Source organism: Mytilus californianus, unplaced genomic scaffold (genome assembly GCF_021869535.1).
Source record: "Mytilus californianus isolate M0D057914Y unplaced genomic scaffold, xbMytCali1.0.p SCAF_2, whole genome shotgun sequence".
NCBI lineage: Eukaryota > Metazoa > Mollusca > Bivalvia > Mytilida > Mytilidae > Mytilus > Mytilus californianus.
In genome coordinates, this window is record NW_026262668.1 from 88,052,069 (window position 1) to 88,075,628 (window position 23,560).

The following is a 23,560-nucleotide window of genomic DNA, read 5'->3' on the forward strand; positions in this document are numbered from 1 at the left end:
ACATCTTTTAGAAATCTCAATCAGCTTTTCTTTCTGTAGATGTAAAACCCTTTCACCCCTATACAGTATAAGGTCTGCCAGTAACAAGTGCTGCTAGCCACCACCAGGGTTTGACAGCAGTCTTTTTATCCAACTGATTTTAAAATAGATATTAAAGGAATGAAGATGTACCATAAAAAGTCCACATTATGAAATATCACCAATAAGTGTGTTACACTTAATTCTGTGCGGTTTTCCATTCCATATAAAATCATAATATAATGAAGAGAGCTCTGTTAACCTGGAGTGTGATAGGTTTGGCAATGCAGTCATTAAGTGTACCAATTTTGAATGAGCAAGTGATTTGATTACTGCAATTTTCCCCAATAACGTGAGTTTACAATGTTGCCAGCTCTTCAGAATTACAGAGACCTCTTTAATTTTTTTGGCAAAATTAATTTCTGTGATACAGTTCAAATCTTAAGAAAATTCAATCCCCAAAGCTTAAAATTTGAATGTGACCAATGAAGTTTTAAGTCAGGGCATAGAATAAGATCGGAATACTTTTTACTTCCAACCTATAGTGCTTTTAACTTTGAAGCATTTTTTTTTCAAACCTAAAATTTAATAAAAAGATTCAAAACATGAAAGTGTTTCCCTCAACGATATTTCCATTCCATCCAACATAAGGAATGTGTTGTCTGCATACTGGCTTAAAAGTGATTCATTCTCATCGACAGTAATTCCCCTTATATCAGGATTACCTTTTAATTTCAAAGATAGTAATTCAACACCAATTATGAATAAATAGGGAGAAAGAGGATCTCCATGTCTGCAACCTCTTTCTAAATGAAAAAACTTAGACGTGTCCAATATTTATATCGCAACTTGATGCCCCTGAGTATAAAGTTTCAAACCATTTACATATCGAAGGCCAAATATTAAATTTTTTTAAAGAATTTAAAAAAAATAACTTTTCTAAGGAATCAACACCTTTTCAAGTAATAAAAGACCTGTTTTATTTTCCTCAAGATAGTGCATTAAATCATATAAAAGTTGTGTATTCTCACACATAAATCTATCTTTGAAGAAACCTTTTTGTGTATCACTTATGATAAATGGTGAAACTGGTTTAAGTCTTTTAGCTATAACAGCAAAAGATATTTTCACATCAGTATTCAAAAGACTAATAGGATGCCAGTTATTTACATATATTGTCTGTCTTTTCCCTCTTTAGGAATGCAAGTTATTACACTTTGATACTGAAAATCTAAATATTTTCCACCCTCATATCCAAAATGAAGAGACCAAAAGACTAAAGGACCAATATCTTTCCAAAAAATTGATAAAAGTTTACAGTGTACCCATCAGAACCTGGACTTTTACCATTTGTCATAAATTTTAAAGGGGCACTAGCTGTCAAATTCATGTTCACCGATTTGACTCAAATTCTCATATTTGATTTATAACAATGTAAAACATTTATCCAAATTATAAAAAGTCTAAAATAAACAATATACCGGGCATGGGCTCGATAATATGTAGCTTTGTTTCGTGTGTATTTTAGTCTAGACGCCATCTAATTAACTGTCAAGTTGACCTCCGAACACCTCCGATTGCCATATAAGCGATATAAACATAAATATAGATATAAATAGATATCAGACTCGTGCATTTGGATTTTTCTAAGTCTGTTTAATTTCATATTATAGATTAAAAATATATGTTAATCATCGTTTTTACCTGTTAAAGAATGATTTTTTTGTGGATCGAATCAGTCAATCAAATGATTTGCCTTTGTTCATGATCACTTTCAATGTTGACATTCTTTTCATTTAAATAATTGAACACACACAAAGCATGGGGTATCCATCTCTAGCTAAGGGGTCAAATTGAAGTTCACATGAATACGGATTCAATGAGGTCGAATTATTCACTTGCAAGTGAATAATTCATCATCAATGTTTCTTAGCCTATTTTGACAAAATTGAACCATACTGGCTGCTTTTAAAAAAGCGATATATTATTTCACTATTTCACTTTCATTATTGATTGAACAAAAAAAATCTTATTTTATATTTTTTATATATCTCGTAGCTAGTGCCCCTTTAATGAATCAGCACATTCTTTAAAAGTTGAATTTCCGTCACAAAAGTCACTTTGTTCTTCTGTGAGCTTAATGTTATGATTAAAGAATAATGTATCATTGCAATCTAATTTTTTGCTTGAGTACAAATTTCTATAGAAATTTTGTTGTTCCATCAGAATTTTTGATTGCTCTGAAATATATATGCTGACCTCTTTCAACTATAAGTTCTGTTATGTGTTCTTTATGAAATTTTTCTTTTCTAATTTACAAAAATATTTTGAACGCTTTTCACCACTCTCATGCCAGTTTAAATAGCACAGGATCTAAGCAGCAAGCCTTCAACTATCTCTTGTCATCAATTTTCTAGTTCAAGTTTTTTTTCAAATAAAGATTTTTGAACCTCATCATTTGGAGAATGATTCATAATACTTTCTAAATGTAAAATATCATTTTCAAGTTTGAGAGTGAAGTTTTTTTCCTCCTTGGATTTATTTATGCTGTAATTTATGGACAAAGATCTAATCTTCATTTTCAATATTTCAAAAAATGTTTGATCATTGCATGACAACTCCACAGAAAGAAGATCTTCCATATCACCTGACAGAGGATATTCCAAAGTAGTATCCTTAATGCAAGATTTAACCCTTTGTATATAATCTGCATCTCTATGTAACTGAGAGTTAAATTTCCAGTTACTTTTCCCCCGTTTCTCGAAACAAGCTGAGAAGGCAAAAAGAATTGCAGAGTGGTCAGTTCTATACATGATAACCTGGTATAATTATAGTATTTTTCATAAGGGAAAAAAGGTCTTCTGAAATTAAAAAATTATCAAGACGACTGCTTTATGGGTGAGGACTGACGCCATGTATATTTCCTATCTTCTGGATAGCATGTACGCCAAGGATTCAAAAACTTCAATGATTTCATCAATTTTTTTTACAGGAGTTAGCATGGTTAGGGTTTCTATTTAACTATTATGTTTGATATTATATGTATCCATAAATTATGACCATTATCATCAATAACAGAATTATTTACCACAAAATCCAGACCTTTTTTTAAACATAACAGGTACACCTGCACTTTAACTGTCTTTGTGACTGAAAAAGCATTTACTTCCTCATTCATCCTCCCAGTATTTTTCAATGTCTTATTACTAAGAGTTTCCTGGAAACACACTATTGAAGTATTCTTACTCCAGTCTCAGTATTCTTAACCTTCACAATAACAGGCTTCTGATAACCTTCTTTTCCAGGTTTTCTGTGGATGGCTAGCACATACATCACAGGGCTCAATATCTACATTTAAGTCACTCTTTATTGTTTCAACAAAGGCTTTTCTCAAGTTCTCACCCCTTTTGTCAGGAAAGTTTAGCATTCTTATTTTTACATTTCACATCCATAATACTATCAAACAGAATGACTTCATATTTGGTCAGTATCTTGACAGTGATAAATTGTAATGTTAAAGCACTTTTCAGATTTGGCAGACTGTGCAGACACTTCTTACCATTTTCCAATACTGTGAATTACTAGTGGGGCACCTGGGGGTATGTTTAGCACCACAAAACATGCCCTTTTATTTGTAGTCTGTTTGATGAATTGTTGCAGTTTGTCTGTCTTAAACCCTGACAGCCTTTGATAAATTTTGGGAATTTTGGGTTCAACAAGAATCTACATCAAGTTTGAATTTAATATTTTCCTTTTATTGAAGGCACTTGGTTTGGACATAACAGATGACCAGATTAAGGATATGGAAGAAAATATTCACTGTATTGATTTTGAAAGAGCTGCTTTTGAGGAGAAACGAGTACGGCATGATGTGATGGCACATGTACACACATTTGCAAAAGCCTGTCCTAGAGCATCAGGCATTATACATCTTGGTGCTACATCAGCATTTGTTGGAGATAACACAGTATGTATGTAATATCTAGTTAAATTAGTGTTGTGGTATTTACATGTGTATATAGATGTATAACAGACACATATTATTATACCACCACTCTTCATGCTCTAGGATTTAGGACTATTTAAGTATTTTGCAATCACCTTGTCCATCCTTTCATTCTTTTGTCCATTAATTTGTTCAATAGAACAAATATTTTCTTCACTTATTTCTCAGCAAATACTGAACAGTTGGTCAGCAGCTTGACAATGATGAGACACTTCCTGTTTGCCAAAACTTTGAAATAAAAGTTGGGATATATATGCTTAGCATGACAATATGTGCATTCTAGTTTTAAACATTATATGATATTCGGTCATTGGTCTCTATTATGACATATAAACTGTAGCATATTCCAAATGTCAACTTCCTTGAAACAGAATGTATGCATTATAAGGTTCCTTTAACTCATTTGGTAGAGTTGTTGCAGCTTGCTATGAGTATGACATAGGTTGTGGTTGAATTCTCAATAGTAAATAGAAGTTTTGTTGATTACAATTTTGATCTCTACAAAAAAATAAAAAAAAATTCTTTTTTTATTAAAGGACTTAATAGTCATGAGAGATGGATTTGATATTCTTCTACCAAAGGTAAGATATACAGGTACTTTATACTGAATTGACCATATTGTCAAAGGTCATTAAGGTAAGATGTAGTTCAGACTGTCTTCACTATCATGATCTAGTTTAGAATGTAAGCTTTTTTTTGCCAAAAGTCCATATAAGTGATATCTAATCAGATACAAGGGTCCAGAAACTGTCATATTTTCCAGTCATGACCAATTCTATAAGGTCTGATGGAAATGTATTTTGGGATTAAGGTCAAGAATTTTTTTTAATGATACAATACAATAAAATACAATAATAAATAAAAATTTACCATGTTCGGACACATTATCAACACCCTTTAAGGCTTTTGTAAGATATTGCATTTATAGTTACAAGTTACAAATTCTTTGGCGGTAATTCAACTGCCACTCGGTATTGTATGATTATCCGTAGAGCCCTCTGACTGTTTAATGCTCCCAGAAATATCAGATGAATGCTCGCTTATCATGTTTACCTGATAGCAGAAAAAACTGACCAAGTACAGATGATATACTTTCATATTAAATAACTTTTTAGCAAAGGTTATCGATAATTCAGATTTAAAAATTTAAGCTTTCTATACCATATCATAAATAAAGATAAGTTCAGGCTCTGTCGAACATGCTGATAATTATTAAGCATTTTGCAAGGATGCATGTGTCACCCTCTTTTTGATAAGTACATTATTAGACACTTTATTGTAAAATGTGCATCAATATTTTGATAAATACACTATTAAAATAACAATTATTCACATTAAAATACTTTTCAAAAAACGCTGATGAAGTGCCATTTGATAGCCAGAAGAAAAATTTGTATTGTAAATCCGAATTTGCAGTTTTAAGTTATTAAAAAATGATTTCAGTTCTAAACTGTTGCATTCCACATATCAAAAACAGGTATGAAATTTCATTTAGTTCTACAGCAAAACTGTTGATAGAGGTTCCTTTATGTCATGACGTCCAGTATGAATTTAATAGTTTGAAACTAAATTAAGATTCTGGCTCTCTAGTTTTTACAGACCCATTATAAGATACTATGTCTACTTAGTCTGATATAATAATTTTTTTAGCTCACCCAACCCAAAGAAGTACTTGGCGTTTGTTGTGGGTTGTCAGCATTGTCCATTTACTTTTATTGTACAAAAATCTTCTCCTCTGAAACTACTGAGCCAAGTGGAACAATCTTGGCCAAAATCATTATTGGGGTATTTAGCTTTAATCATATATATGTCCAATGATTCTGCATACCAAACAACCTGGTGGACATGGCTAAAAATAGAACATAGGGGTTTGTAATATCTGAAAACTGATATAGATAAAGAAAATCTGACAAGGGCAGAAATATTCAGAATGTCGAGATCTACCTTCTAAACTCTAAAGACTTAGTTTTTCGCAGTAAGCATTTACATATATAGCCAACTTAATAGACATCAATAACTTTTTTAAAACACTCATGGAATGCTATGAAACTTGGACAGAAGTTTCTTCAAGATTAAAAAAAAAAAAAGATCATCTATAGAAAAAAGTTCGAAATTCCCAGGTCAGGAGTCTATAATTCAGTGGTTGTCGTTGGTTGCTGTATGTCATATTTTTTATGCCCCCGCCGTAACGGTTAGGGCATTAAGTTTTACCCTTGTCCGTCTGTACATACCTACGTACGTCCCAAAATTGGTTTCCGTTTTCTAACTTGAGTTTGCATCAAGCAAATGTTATGAAACTTATACACAATGCTTATTACCACAAAACACAGATCAAGTTTGAATTTTGGTGGCGTCACTTGAACCGTTCTAGAGTTATGCCCCTTTATAAATGGAAAAATTGCAAAATTTTTATTTTCTTCTAAATATCAAGTAATTTTTAAAATTGGAGTTATCTTTCTTTGTACATAATTATCATAATTGAATCAACTACAATCAATGCTTTATACAATGCAATGTTTAATTTTGACTTCCACTGATAAAACACAAGTCAAGTTGAATTTGGGTAGTGTCACTTTAACCATTATTGAGTTATGCCCCTTTATAAATAGAAACAAAATTTTTAGATTCCATTCTGTAACTGAAGTTTGCCCCAACCAAACATTATGAAACCTATACACAATATTCATTACCACAAAACTAAGATCAAGTACAAATTTTTTGTTTCTGTTTTCTAACTTTAGTTTGCCTCAACCAAATGTTATGAAACTTATACACAATGCTTATTACTACATAACACAGATTAAGTACGAAATTTGGTGGCGACACTTTTACCATTCTAGAGTTATGTCCCTTTATAAACATAAAAATTGCTGAATTTTTCGTTTCCGTTTTCTATTTTATTGTTGTTTTGTCATAAATCAGGACATTGGTTTTCTCGTTTGAATTGTCTTACATTTTGTCATGGTGGGACCTTTTATAGCAGACTATGTTGTATGGGTTTTGTCCATCATTGGAGGTTGTATAGTACCCTATTGTTGCTTACACTTAAGTTATTTGGGCTGTGGTGTATAATTGTCTCATTGACCAATTCTCCTTATTAGTCCCCTACCGACGAAGTCGAAGGGGACTTTAGATTTGCACTCCATCCGTCTGTCTGTCTGTCCTTCTGTCAGTCCGGCAAATCAGTTTTCCACACTTTTTTTCTTCATGCTTGAAGATATTGATTTGATATTTGGTATATTGTTTTATCATGACAAGTTACAGATCAAGTTCGAATTTTGTTCCGGTCTGATAATTTGGTGCAGAGTTATGGTCCTTGGACTTAGAAAATTCACTCAAATATTCAATTTTCCGCATTTTTTTCGTCATTCTTGAAGATATTGATTTAATAATTGGTACATTGTTTTATCATGACAAGTTACAGATCGAGTTTGAATTTTGTTCTGGTCTGATGATTTTGTGCAGAGTTATGGTCCTTGGACTTAAAAAATTCACTCAAATAATCAGTTTTCTGCACTTTTTTTCGTCATGCTTGAAGATATTGATTTGATAATTGGTATATAGTTTCATCATGACAAGCTACAGATCAAGTTCAAATTTTGTTTTGGTTTGATGATTTTGTGCAGAGTTATGGTCCTTGGACCTAGAAAAATTCACTTAAATTATCAGATTTCCACACTTTTTTCGTCATGCTTGAAGATATTAACTTGATATTTGTTATATAGTTTACACCATGACAAGTTATAGATCAAGTTAGCATTTTGTTCCAGTACAATTAATTTTTAACCGGTAGGGGACTATGTATTGCCATGCAATACTCTCAGAATGCTTGTTTTTATATTGTTAGTCATGAACATTTTAGTTAAAATTACGATCAATTTTGAAGGAGAGATGTTTTTGTGAAAGTAACCACTGAGGTACTTTTATTTTATATAATCATTTCATTAAAATCAATATTTTTAACTTTACTATAGAAGCTATTTGATGCATGCAAACATCTTGAAAGAAAATTACTGTAGAAATTAGATAAGAGAAATGAATAAAACATGCAGAACTTGTTTTATTTTCAGTTAGCCAGATGTATACAGAGTTTATCAAGCTTTGCTCGCAAGTATAAAGATCTTCCTTGTCTATCATATACACATTTACAGTAAGTTCCTAATATATTTCAATGACATTTACAATATGGATACTTTCGTTTATATGTTTTTATTAATTCTCTGCTATACTTTACAAAATTTCAAAACTTGCAATTTTGTATGCTGTATTGTACATAAATACTTCCATCGAATATAATCAGATTTGAGTTTATGATTTTTGTACAGTCTCTGTATTTATTGTTAATATATTTTCATCCCGAAAATAAAGTTTTAAATGTGGTTAAAGTTGTCTTTTTATCTGATTACATTCCAATCACCAATCTCACCAAATATTAATACACAGTAAAAATTAAGCTTTCGTTTTTGTCATATAATCATTTTAAACATGATTGACTCAATAAATGTATTTACCAGATGACCAGTTCAGGCACTTGAACCTTATAGCTACTTAGTTAAATCACAAGCAATTGTGTTTTGAACTGAATTGTTTATTATTTTCTGCATAAAGCAAACATTAATACTATTTATGATAATCTTGGAAAAAGTTGTGACTCTGTCAGGCATTCACAGTAGAAAGCTAAAGGAGCTGAATATTTAATATTCTTAAGCTAACTCTATGTGTGTGTGATTTTTAGATAGAATTGAATTTTATTTTATGTTTGCTAAACCATAAATTCTTTATCTGCTGTTTTAAACCAGTAAATATCGATTCATCAGTTATATAAGTTTTGTTTTGATATTTGCTGCAGTTGGTACTGTTTAAATTTATTACCAGTATATAAAGTTATTAATTCTAATGGTTTATATTATCAACAGACCAGCACAGTTGTCAACAGTTGGTAAGAGAGCCTGTATTTGGATTCAAGATCTGCTAATGGATCTTAAAAATTTGGAAACCGCCAGAGATAATTTACGTTTTCGTGGTGTTAAGGGTACAACAGGGACCCAGGCAAGCTTTCTACAGTTGTTTGAAGGAGATGATGATAAGGTATCAGACTGATATGATTGGGATTAATATTATATTTCCTATTTGATTAATTATTGCTCTTTATAAATTTATTTAACGTTCAATTTTCCAATAGCATATATATATAAATAATCCATGTAGATAACAAACAATATGCTATATGGATAATACAGCAAATATCAAATATCTATATATATATATATATATGTAAATGAGAGGCTATAGGGGCATATAGTTACCCTTGTACATCTGGAATTTAAATAAAACAAGGAGTTCATATCATGTAGTATGATTGCTATTGAAATGTCCAACAGAGTCCAATAGAAGTGGATATAAATATTAAACTATAGGTCATCATAAGGCCTTCAATGATGTGTAAATAAAATTGAGAATGGAAAAGGGGAATATGTCAAAGAGACAACAACCTGACCAAAGAGCAGATAATATAACAAAGTTAAAATGATAAAACTGTTCGGCTAAAGACGTCAAACGCTATCCGTCATCAAGTACCCGACAAAATACGTTAACAACAAAACTTGAGGACAAAAAACAAAAGACAGGGTATATCAAGGTAGCACCTGACGTCTGACTTAATAGTAGAATGGGGCTGAATAGTGAATACTGTGTTTTAAATAAATATTCCTAAAGTAATGAACATAGAGATGTTCTCGCTCGGACACACACTCCATTAACTAGTATATTATAAGAGCATAAACCTGAAGCATGGGGAGGCACTCTACTGTCTCCACACGGCACTAAAGACAAACTCTGTAAAAAATAAAATTGAGAATGGAAATGGGGAATATGTAAAACCTGTATTGTTTAGTCAGCTATAAAATATCTCAAAATTGCAAAAAAAATAAATCAAACAAACAACCAAAAAGCCTGATTTTTTACAAATAATAAATGATAAACAAATATGACAGACAACAACCACCACTGAATTACAGGCTCCTGTCATATAACATGCGTTGGAGTTTAACATGTTTGTTAGCACTCAATCCATCCTAACCTGGGACAGTGGTATAAAAGGAACAAACTGTAACAACCAGTTGGAAATGGCTTGACTTATTAGATTGGCACGTAGCAGGAAGGGTATTTTTAGATGCTAAAAATGTGCCATCAAATCATGAAACTAGGAAATGCTGTTATGTTACATTAAAACAGAATGTTGAAGGCCATATAGTGGCCTATAATTGCTATATATCATTGGCAATCATACAACATCTCATGTTTATGCCCCGCCATAGCGGAGGGGGCATTAAGTTTTACCCTTGTCCATGTTGTCCGTCTGCAAGTACATACGTACGTCCCAAAATTGGTTTCCATTCTCTAACTTTAGTTTGCCTCAACCAAATGTTACGAAACTTATGCACAGTGCTAATTACCACAAAAAACAGATCAAGTTCGAATTTTGGTGCCAGCACTTTTACCGTTCTAGAGTTATGCACCTTTACTAATGGAAAAATTGTTGAATTATTTGTTTCAGTTCTCTAACTTAAGTTTGCCTCAACTAAATGATATGAAACGTATACACAATGCTTATTACCACAAAACTCAGATCTAGTACAAATTTGGGTAGCGTCACTTTTACAGTTCTTGAGTTATGTCCCTTTATAACGTTATATGCAAGCAGGGGCATCATCTGTGTCTGATGGACACATTCCCCATTTATTTATACTAATTTGAAGTATATATTACAGGTTGAAGAATTAGATAAACTAGTCACAGAGATGGCAGGGTTTCAGAAGTAAGTCTTGGCCAGGCTGTTGTTAAACAGAAGAACGACTTTTGCTACATATATAAAAACAACCATTTCAGAAGAAATAATATACTTTCTGAGTTGTTTGACAGTAAATCCTATTGAAATAGTATAGATTATAAGCATGATAAGGAATTTCAGTTGAAGGCCTGGATTGCCAGTGGTCCTGATATTTAGAGCGTTACATATGGTATGAAGACGTCTATTATTGAAGACATTATGTTGACCTATAGATATCACTTGGTGTTTTGTGCCGTCGGGTTGCTGTCTAATATATATATATATATATATATACCCTACAACTTTTATTAGTAGTTTGTAAAATATATCTGTACCTATCAAGTAAAAGCTGCAGTAAACATGTCCGATGAGAAATTAAGCATTAAAATTAAAAACAGTGAAAAATACTGAATCTAGCCTCAATTATTTCTCATTTTATCAATAAATTTTCATATCAGTCAGTCCTGACAATATCAACAAATTACCTTAGTTTTAATAGATCATATTTTTCATTTCTAACTAGAGCCTTTTTGAAAATACAGGCCAATTATGGGAATTTTCTTAGCCAAATGTATCGTTTTTGTTTCCCATAGATTTGGATAAGAAAATCTTAACATAATGAAATGATTTTGTGTCCATGACTACAGTTTAGAAATTTCTTAAACAAGTACAAAAGTTGGACAAGTGGTTTTCTCTTTCAAACTATTCAAATACCATGTTCACTTGCCCATCTACAAAAAATTGATGTTGAACTCTGGCATAATATTAACAAAAGAAGATTAAAGGAATACTAATGACACAAAAAATCAAGACATCTTCATGGCTTCGGGTAACTTTTTTGCTTGGATAACAATATCTGCTCTTAATCATGTTAATATTTCAAATAAATGTCATATTGACTCTTTTCATGTCATATTTCTTATTGAAACTGCTCTCATTCTAGCATTTTTAAGGCAGGAAAAAAATTGACAAAAAATAATTTATTTTCTAATATTTTATATATTAAATGCTGGAAATTTTTCATCAGAAACCATTAATAATTAAGATACAAATTTCTAAGTGTGAAGATGAAATCCACATCTGACATATAATTTGAAAGGAAGGCATCCATAAATTTGATTGTCATATTGGTCTGGGAGAACACTGATTATTTAGCTATTTAACATTATTAATTTGACGTTATGATTGAAGTATGATATAGATCAGGTGCAAAATTTAATGCTTCATGGCTTTTGTAATGCTGCAACACTATTTTGTTCCTTAAAATAGATAGGATTACTATTTTTGCTGAAGTAACGAGACTTACATATGTGTTTCCTTTTGATCTAAGGGCTGAGTGCATATTAGCTCACTGCTACATTTGTAACAGTTTTTATGTCCCACAAAAAAACAAATAGTAATTGCTGTGTCAGTCCACTGTGTCCCTGAAACAAATGGTTTCAGGATGATAACTTAAGTATCCCTTGCTTGATTTGAAAGAAAGATTAAAGAAATGGAACATACCAGTACAGGAAGGATGCCTGTCGAATTTGGGGTTACAGTTAATAGGTTGAAGGTCCAGGTCACTTGTCACTAAAATTGTATTTATTTTGGAAAAATTGGTTTCAAGATGGTAACTTGATTAATAAAAAAACATGTTATACAGATGAAAGATATAGGAAGGGGAGGAAGCCTATTGGCAGGGTTAAACAAGTTTACGGGTGCCCAACCTAACCTGGGTCAGTGGTGTCACTGCACAACATATAAACAAACCATAAAAATCTGTTTAAAAGGGCTTAACTCATCAGATCGATACAAAGGAGAAAAACAAAATACAAAAACACAGACCGGATGTGGCAGGGTACCGGTATTTATAAATCCCCCACCACAAAAAAGACACTTGAGTACAGATCTGAGAGTACTCATAGTTACTGACAGCTAGTTCAAAGTCAACTCTTATACAGATGAAAAATAAATAGGGAACCAGTATTTTGAACCCTTGAAATAAGAATGTTTTCTCTCAATAAATGTGCAGTTCCAGAATCAGTTGGCAGTGCCAGCTTTTTACTTGTTTTCTTTGATATGCCAGAATCCAGCTCTTATCCAATTCAATGCCACCTTTCGATTTTTAGGTGCAAAATCAGTTGAAGGCCTTCTGTACTGTTCCATTTTTTCAGAGGGTGCTGTTTAATTTAACTTTCACAGAATATACTACAACAAATGAGGCTATTACGGTGAAATACTACTGAGTTTAATGAATAATGGAACCAAAATTTGTACTTTAAATATAGATTTGAAATTTAAATATTTTTTTTGTAATTAATTGAACACTAGTAATCTTAAAAGAGTGATTCTATGAATTTTGTACAAGCATCTTAGGATGGCATTCAGAGATAACATTGTATGAGGGTCCAATTTTAAGGTCAATAACAAAAATGTAGGAAAGAAGTTAAAAAATGGTATGATTCATGAGTACTCAATTGCAAGGCAATCATTTGATTCTCCATAACCAGTGCATGCTTTAATATCAAAGCTTAATACACCATTTGTTTGAAACAATATAGATGAAATTTAACTAGTAATTTATCAAATTTTAAATTGTAAAATGGAACCATTGATAAATGAACTGAAGTTTTATTTAAACTTTGATTAAAGAAACATTTAAATAGCATAAAATTCCATTTTTGATTAAAATTTCTTTTTACATATTTTTTTACATTTTGTTCATACTTTACACTTCAGATATATTATGATCTGTACATAGACAAAGAACAGTAAGATTTAGATAATTAACAAATAATGAAAAACAGTTGGTATATATAACTCCAAGCTAAATTTTCTATCACATAATTGATGTACAATTTTAAATTGTAGATATTTCCTTATATGTGGACAGACATATAGTCGAAAAGTTGATGTAGATTGTTTAGCTGCTCTAGCTAGTCTAGGATCATCTGTCCATAAGGTATGTTGAACCGCTATAGCTAGTCAAATCTCATTTGTCCATAAAGTTGTAACTGCTCTTGCTAGTCTAGGATCATTTTTGTCCCCTGCTTAACTCGTTGCGGGGAACGTGGAAATACCGGACAGACAGACACCTTGTTAGCGCTCTCACGTGTGCAATTCTTGCCAGATTTTTATAAAACTTATACTATGCGGGACCATACACATTCAATATGAATTCGGTTCCTTACTTGGAAGAAGAAGAAGAAGGTTAATATCAGCAATATCTACGACAAGTTATATAATGGTGGACATTTGATTTTTTTTTTAAGAGTTATGCCTCTTGGAAATATTAAATTTATGGAAAATGGCCTTGTTAGCACTCTCCTGGTACAGTTCTTGCCAGATTTTTATAAAACTTGTACTATAAGTTAATATCAGTAATATCTTGGACAAGTTTTATAATGGTGGACGATCGACTTTTTTTTAAAGAGTTATGCCCCTTGGAAATATTAAATTTATGGAAAATGGCCTCGTAAGTTTCTCATGGGTACAATTTTGGCCAGATTTTTATAGAACTTATACTATAGGGTAGGTCAATATCAGCAATATCTCTGACAAGTTTTATAATGGTGGACGATCGACTTTTTTAAAGAGTTATGCCCCTTGGAAATATAAAATATGTGCAATGTGGGGATATTGGAACTCTGTTCTTTTATTCATAAAGGGTTTTAACTGCTCTTGTCCATAAGGCATGTTTTACTGCTCTAGCTAGTTTAAGGTCATCTGTCCATAAGGTATGTTTAGCAGCTCTAGCTAAACTATGATCAATTTTCCGTAAGGTATGTTTAACTGCTCCAGCTAGACTATGATCATTTATCCATAAGGTATGTATTACTGCTCTAGCTAGTCTACGGTAATCTGTCCATAAGGTATGTTTTACTGCTCTAGCTAGTCTAGGGCTGTCTGTCCATAAGGTATGTTTAGCATCTCTAGCTAGTCTAGGGCCCTCTGTCCAGAAGGTATGTTTAGCTGCTCTAGCTAGTCTAGGATCATTTGTCCATAAGGCATGTTTAGCAGCTCTAGCTAGTCTAGGGCTGTCTGTCCTTAAGGTATGTTTAGCAGCTCTAGCTAGTCTAGGGCTGTCTGTCCATATGGTATGTTTAGCTGCTCTAGCTTGTCTAGGATCATATGTCCATAATATATTTTAGCTGATTCATTTTTGATTGGAATGAAGCTTTTACAAATGTAAGATAAAGGGAAGGAAAAGAAGCTTATTGTTTTTAGGGTCAATTGATCAAAGATGAAGGCCACTATATATTGTTATAATTTATGAAAAATTATTAAAATCGTTTTAAAAACAATTAACTGTTATCATACATTAGTGAGTTTGGTTGTGCATAAAGTAAGGATTAAGACTTAAGTGGTCAACAGAACTAATCAATCATCGTCTTTAATCTTTTTGTATTTTCTCTTGCATTAAAAGATTGAAATAAAAGAAAGTGAAAAGGCATCTTAATTTTCTTAAATCTCTTGTATACGAGAATGAACAATTTTGTCAACTTTAAATCTCGCTAAGATAGATCGGAAATTACTCTCTTGGTTAAAAACCATAGGAAAAAATTGTAACTGTGCAAAAAAATAAATAAGAGATGAAAAAATCATTTAATTTTATTATAGTAATAAAAGGCCATTAAATACAGATATATTGATCTCAGACCAGAATATCGATCCCCTACCCATATTCATCTGGATTTAAATTAGTCTTACCAAGCTAAGCAAGAATTGTGTCCCTTTGTCTTCAAACTTCCAGTATTCGTTTGAGTTGAACTAAGGGTATCTCAAACTAATTCTCTGGTATGACTGACTTGGACTGTATATCCACATGTTATATCACAAATTTGTGAAACATTACTACAGTTTTTCACAAGATCATTACTTGTTTTATAGATATGTACAGATATACGATTGCTGGCTAATTTTAAAGAGATGGAAGAACCATTTGAAAAGGATCAAATAGGTAATTTTTAAAGCAGTTTCTGTTTTTATGTAATAGCAAATAAATAGAACTTTACATTCAGTTTTTACTTAATTTGAACAGGGTATAAGGATCTTAAAGGGAAACTTCGCAAAAAAATGAAAAATTGATATTATGTTTATTATGTATAAAAAACCACAAATTCATAAATATTAAAGTTTAATTCTGCTAGATAAGAGATCACCATCGATTTTAAATTTAGAGTATCACTTCTCCGCGTGCGGCCATTTTGACATCATCCCTGAATAGAAACCACGATATATCTATAAACCACAAAGGACCAAAACAAGCAGTAACCTAACGTAGCCGTAATTGAGTGTCGATATCTTGTCAAGCGTACGGTTGTTTTACCCGACAAGGAAAGCCTAAACAGTTTCCCGGGTCACAAAAAAAGATTATAATAGACATGGTTGTGCATGCAACCTTTCCTAACTAACTTGATACGGAAAATGTAATTATATATAATTTTTTTTGAATAGCTATTACTATGGTCTGTCGTTTTGAAACTGGTTTTTTTTACTAAGTTTTTGAAACAAGAAATGTTAATGGAAATTAGTTAAAAAGTTCAAAGTGATAAATTAAGTGTTCCGTGTAAAAATGTTTTCGGAAATCTAGTGTGTTCATAATTCATTTATGTAATAATCTTATTTAAATAAATTCGGACCTTCCCTTATCTGATCACCAGCATTGCTAAAGGAGTTGTTCCCAGAGGTATTGTGAGTTGACACGTCCAGCTATTCAAGCAATTTCCTGTCGGGCTTTTAAACTCTTATTACACAATTACATAAAGCAAGTTCGTGCATCACTTCACCTCTGAGGGTATTGAGAAGTGTACACGGCCGATAACTTGTAACTTTCCATTTTGAAACTATCAGGTGAATATACATCTTTGTCTTGCGTGTCCGATAGTGATATGCTAGTCTTTACTAAACCATAGATATAATAGCCATTATATATATGACTAAACTCATACGCTTGTTTATAAATAACATTTATGGTGTAAAGAACATTTATGAAAATCTAAATAATTCCAAAAAAAGATTTGATAAAATAAAAATATATTTACATATTTTCCAAACGTAAATTGGGGAAAATGTAAGTAATTACTCGTTGTCAATAATTGTGGACATTTTGAAACGTACAAATATTGATTTAACAAAATGTACGCACTTGTCGATCATTGGATTATACGCCTAGATAGGCGGTTACGGAACTATAGATATTCGCAATTTAGAATATATACATGTATATTGAATATACGAAAGAAACATCCAAAACCAATCTGATTTAAATACAGGTCGATATCTAAGTGTCTCATAAGTCTATTCTAAGGCTGGATATTTGATCTCTGTTTTTATTATGAATTGTTGTATATATATATTGTTTGATCAAATATGTGACACTATAATAAAATAATTATTTATTTATTTTATTTATTTTATTTATTTTATTTATTTTATTTATTTTATTTATTTTATTTATTTTATTTATTTTATTTATGTATATCTAACTTGCTTTGGTTCATCAAAGTTATGCACATAGTAAAATCACAGATTTTTATTTCCATAAGATTATTTTGAACAGTTTAAGAAAGTCGTCATCATCTCAATGGTTGTGTATTATATATAATAATGTAATAATGTGAACATGGTTCTATTATACCTCATGTCAATTTTCCTGTTCCGACATGCATGTAATATATATGCCACTGGACGTACACTAATGATCCCCAAAAAGCTTATATGAAGAAATAAAGAAACTTCACTCCGAATTGACTGATAGTAGATGTGTTAACGTCTGGTCAGCTAGAAGGTTGATTAATTTATTTAGTTAGCTTAATAGGGATGGGGGATAAACCATTCCTAATATTGCACTTATGCATAAAATATTAAATGAGATTAATATAAGAGAAAATATAAATACGAAAAGTCGCATATCTGGTAAAAAAAAAGTCTCACTGGTAACTATAGAATTTCACGTACACTTGTCATTCTTAATCGAAATAACGGACAGTCATTAAAATACATGCATGTACACTTTGATAAAAAGGGGTGCTGCAGTTGCATATTATTCATCATAAATCTATTTCAAGTATATACTTTCCTGTCATTCTTATAAGTTAACGCAGAGACATGTAACTTTACATCTCTAGTTAACGACAATCAACCATATAAATATTTGAATCTGATGTGACTTACCGTTCATCTCTTTCTTTTTTCATCTTTTTTTTTTATTTGGGCAGGTACACAAACATTGTTATGTTAGATATACTGTTCCCAGGTTGGGAGGGGGCGGTGGTTGGGGGTGAAGTATATCGAAAGTTACAAAATAAGAACGTTGTATTTATGAATTTACATGAATAATTCTGATCTTGGGCGTATGTTTCTTTTTTTTTAAGTTCAGTGATTTAAATTAAGAGAAAACAATATAGTCAGAATTTAAATCGTACCGGCAATTTCCACCTAAGACTCCTCTAAAATCATGAATGGTCATGCTTCACAATCATCAGAATTTTCTTTGCATTGGTACATTCTGTATCGGTAGTGATTTACCTTGACATTTCCGGGTATAACAGAGCTACTTGTATATTACCTGTATGTGGTTAGGTGACGTCCCATGAGGCCTTACGTATACAGGTTCACATTTATAATGGTTTCTGATATAACAAGGTTTTATGACATTCACACTTCTGCATGTTCTGTATACCAAATTCTTATCTTATTTTCAGACCAAACGAGGATATGAATATTTTCCAGGAAAAATATTGAGTATCAAAGTATCAAATTAATTTCGGGATTTTTTTCTTTCTTGGTATTAAATCACAGAAACTTAAAGAAAATACTGCTTGTCCGCTTTAGGTGTATTCTTGTCAGTTAAGACTGACATATATGTCTCTGGTATAAAGTGGGTTTATGAATGAATGATAAGTCTTGCAAAGGTACAAGATATAAAGCACATTGAAAATTGATTCCTCCGGTCTGTCTCCATTCAAAAAAGGAAAGTTGACGTTAGATTGATTCTGTTATTTTTTTTAAACATCGTTGGTCAAATAGCTAAAGTATGTATACGTTGTGAGATTTTAAATATTTTAATAAGGGCATTCCCGATTAGGTAAATGTAGATCGCTGTGGACGGACCAAGCTATATTAATCATGTAACCGCGATAATTTTCTCTAAACATTGAAATATTCACGGTTAATACCCATGATAATTTGAAAAAGTAAGTACAGTGTTTGGTTTATACGCTCGTTTTCGTGGGCCATTTTTATTTGTAAAATTATTTAATTGAAAGTAATTCAGAATTTCGATGTTACAACAAAATACTCACCTATCTATTTTAAAATTAAGCTTACGCAAAATATAAAAGATATACATGTATATAACGGCGATTCAGGTATTTTGCCACCATATTCCTCCCCAAATAATTAATGTTTTTATCATTCATACGAAATGTTGTTCACACCTGTAACGGTGAACCGTGTTGGCTAAAATTCACCGAGTGAAGATCAAAAGAATAGAATTACAGAATGCTAATCTTTTAATTACCTTGAATTTAACCACGCATTCAACAGGTGGTCACTTAGTGTCACAGTTCAATATACATTGTATTTACACAGTACTCGACTGAAGTAAAAGCCTTCAGGTGAGAATACAAACATGCATTTGTAAAACAATATCAGTTATATATATATTTGTTCAAAATATCCGTCGGAAAAAAAATTCATGAAAATATATTCTATTGTATGATTTACTTTTATTACTATAATCATATCAGAAATCCTTTAAATATAAATTGTACATTTTAATTTTGAAAGTTGCACGGCGGATCACTTTACTTTCTTAATTATTAGTTGGTTAATAGCTACGCCAAAAGTCGTCGATGCGCTTTAAATCGCGTTATTAGATGATTAACGAACAAGACTTACAACGAGATTTATTCACTCCCGGCATGCAAAAAGACTTAAACTACGTCACATAAGTCAGGAAGTTGGAATAAATTAAATTATTAATTCCCAATTTTCTTCTTTATTAGTGTTCATATCCAGATAAAACTTGGTAAATATGTTTTTTATGGTATTATGAACATAATAAGATGAAAAGTAAAAAATCGCGAATTTTCCCTTTAATTTGTATAGTATTATACGATCCGTCTGCTTTGATCTTTTTCACAGGGCTTATATACTTATTCCACGAGTCTGACATCTACTCTATATGTCTTTGGATCATGCTATAGAGATGTGGAAAATTGTTGGTCCTGTGCATATTGGTCATGAAATTTGAAAAAGGTCCTACAGCCTTACCCTTGTGTCAGTCCTGCTGTCATGTTAAAAAAATATATGTATTAGGACTGGTAAAATGACAATTATGATTGATAAAATTTCACAACCCTTTTTTCTAATTTCTGGTTAATGCAACTATTTTTCCGTACTCAATCTTATCCAAAACACAAGTAAGTTTTGTGAAACCCCAAAATGTATATAAACATGATAAATATACACATTCCCATATTTAACTGGTATCCAGATCTGAAGCATTTAATGTTACTGATTATCAATTGTACAGTAATGCACATGTTTCGTTGAAAAAGCACATGGCTGTGCCAGTGAAATGAACTCTGATTTGAGTGGGCAGTCTAGATTAATAAAATCAAGTTAGTGTTCAACAAAAGAAACTAGAAGATAGAACAGAAACTGAAGTTAAACTAAACCAATCAATTGAAAATGCTGAAAGAGAAGTTGTAGCAATTGAAACAAAAGACGCACATGATAATGATACTTAGTAAAAATCAGTAAAAATCTTTATTATAAAGTGACTTTGAAAATAAACAAACCAAAGAATTGAATTTCTTTATAAAGTAACAACTACTTAAATTGGATGATCTCACATAATTTTATGAAATTTTGGATGTAACTAGTACATGAGGAACTGCACATGAACATTGAAAACATTATATATATAACTTTTATACTTTCTGAGATATAGCAAATTTAATATCCGGAAAATAGAAATTCAAATGTTTAGAATACACATAAATGTGTTTGTGCAACAATTTTGTTGCTATGAAAGATAATTATTGTGTCTCATACTAGCTGTGCTTTTGTATTCAGTGAATGCAGTATCTTTTTCTCAGGGTTTAGAAAAAAAAAATTTATGCATTATTTTACACTTTGACAATTTTGTATGTAAACCACAAACAGTATGATATATACGATGTGTATAATTATTTACCCAACTGCATATTGTGTGGACAATATTTTTTATTTTTTCTCAATGAATATTCTATTTTTTTTAGGATCCAGTGCTATGCCATACAAAAGAAATCCAATGAGAAGTGAGAGATGCTGTTCCTTAGCTAGACATATAATGTGTTTAGTCCAAGATCCATTAATGACACACTCCACACAATGGATGGAGAGAACATTAGATGATAGTGCTAATAGGTTTGTTTATTTAAAATTTATTTATATATCTTTATAATGAATCAAAACCAATTCAAAATTAAATTCAACTTTTATTGATGTTTGATCAAACAATCTGAAAAAGAAAGTAAAATACATATATAAAATATCATCATCACAGGGTTTCCCTACTGTCATCTTACAGTATTACAAATGGACAATGGTAGAAGTATTAAAAGAAAAGTACATTGTGTACTTATTTTAAATATTTGACAATTTTGTCTCCATATCAGCATAATAATGGGTAATATTCCATTTAGATTTAAATTCAATGTTTCTGATAGACATTTTTAAAAGGCAAGATGAGTGCTATTTTCACAAATCTTAATTCTATTCTGGAAAATAATTTATCTGAAACACAATATTGGGAAATATTTGAAAAAAATATTCTGGTCATGCTATATTTATGTCGGTTCATCAAATTATCTCTGTTTATGGTGCGTCTACAGAGCAGACAATATATCTCAATATTAACAGTTCTATTTCTAAATGAAATTCCAAATATATTATACAAATGAAACTATTTCAGGGTTCAAATGTATACTAATGGCATTACAAGATTTTGCTACATATTTCTTTTTCAGTAATTTTGGATGAATTCTTGAATACTGTGTTTTAGGCAAAGAAAGGGAACAAATTTTTGTTTAAAAGTGTTTCTAAAAATTGTTTGCTTTTTCCAGGCTTGGCTAATTAGTTTCACCTGCCAGGGCACCAAGGCGTTAAAACTTGAAAGCTACGAAAATAAACTGCTGTTGTTTGTAAACTGTGTTATTATTTTAAATCGTGTTATTTTTTTACAGGAGAATATGTTTAGCTGAGGCTTTTCTCACAGCTGATATATTAATGGGAACACTACATAATATATCAGATGGACTTGTGGTATATCCTAAGGTATTTTAAAAAAACACTAAAATTATGTCAGAGGGTTTTGTACTGTTATATTTACCAGAATGATTCCAGAATTCATATTCCTCATTTCTGTTATTCCTATTGGAGAATCTATTACACTTTTTGCATATTGCAAGTTTGCAGACCCTTTTTTTTTTTACATTTACTAAAAAAAGTTTTTATTGCTAGGAGTAATTCTGAATGATTCTTGTTGTGTCTGACCTTCCAGATCAGATCAGGTTTTTTCTTACTTCTGGTAAGGACTTAATGACAGTGTTTACTAAATACTGGATTTACGGGAGGAAATATGATAATTCTGTGGATTAATTTTTATTCCTTGGAAATAAATTTTCATGGGTCACAGCAAACAATTTTAAAAGAATTCAACAAAGAGTAATAACATTGGATGCAAGGTGGAGAAAACAGTAACCTTTTTTTTTCACAAATAAGTCTAAATAAATTATAGACAAACTTGTTGATTGAAACCAATATGACAGCGTTAAAAGAAAACTTACTAATAGAAAAATATATGTTTTATAAGAATACAAGACTCAGTAGGGCAGAGAACTACTGGATCCCCTGGACTCCCTTATTATCATAACAACAAAGATAAACAACAGACACCATATGTTGTATAAATTGAAAATATGTACTAACTATCTAAGCCGCCTTTGTCTTGCAATCATATTCTGCAATGTATCAAACTATTTTTTAGCTGTGTTTTTGTAATACGTTGTATATCTTCTGCCTATATATTATATTATGCATAAAAGGTGTATAACTTACTATTATGTTCATGTGCAAATAAAAAGAAATTCATTATAAAATAAAACTTGTCGATTGATAGTACATAATAACAAAATATGACATCCATGATCTGATAATTGGAAATATCTTTTATTTATTGGATTAAGTCATAAAACATTTAAGGAATGACTGTAATATTTTTTCTGTCTATGAAGAAATAACATAAAAAATGTGGTGCACACTGAATAACCTGCGTAGCGGGTTATTTTAAAGTGTGCACCACATTTTTTATGTTATTTCGAATAGACAGAAAAAATATTAACAGTCATTTCTTATAATTTAATTCTAAATTCCATTTTTAAAGAGTAAATCATGAAAAAAACGTTGATGACGTCAAGGTCACATGAAAAAATTATGTCTATGAGCTGATAAACAAAATTCTCTCAGCCAATCAGAAGAAGCATTACATCCAAAATTAAATTATAAAAGAATAATATTTAATTACCAAAAATATTGGACATAACAAAAGCCCACAACCACCAACACTAAATTCCTCTGAAAAAATACAGGTGCAAACAAAGACTAAATGGTCCAGATAGCCTGACTTTGTAAAGGCAAAAAAATGGTTAAACAAGGTTTACTTGTGCATTAAC

The 23,560-nt window shown here is 31.2% G+C and overlaps 1 protein-coding gene across 2 annotated transcripts in view; it reads left to right on the forward strand.

Annotated features, from left to right (window-relative positions):
- The window catches only part of LOC127728390 (adenylosuccinate lyase-like), a 34,942-nt gene that overhangs the window by 5,713 nt on the left and 5,669 nt on the right, over positions 1–23,560 (forward strand). For both annotated transcript variants that reach the window (XM_052235746.1, XM_052235745.1), the window contains exons 2-10: positions 3,782–3,985; positions 4,561–4,605; positions 8,095–8,174; positions 8,941–9,112; positions 10,795–10,841; positions 13,707–13,797; positions 15,726–15,795; positions 21,107–21,254; positions 22,073–22,163. In XM_052235746.1, the coding sequence (XP_052091706.1) occupies positions 3,821–3,985; positions 4,561–4,605; positions 8,095–8,174; positions 8,941–9,112; positions 10,795–10,841; positions 13,707–13,797; positions 15,726–15,795; positions 21,107–21,254; positions 22,073–22,163 (909 nt within the window). In that variant the 5' untranslated portion in view covers positions 3,782–3,820. The remainder of the gene's footprint in view (positions 1–3,781; positions 3,986–4,560; positions 4,606–8,094; positions 8,175–8,940; positions 9,113–10,794; positions 10,842–13,706; positions 13,798–15,725; positions 15,796–21,106; positions 21,255–22,072; positions 22,164–23,560) is intronic.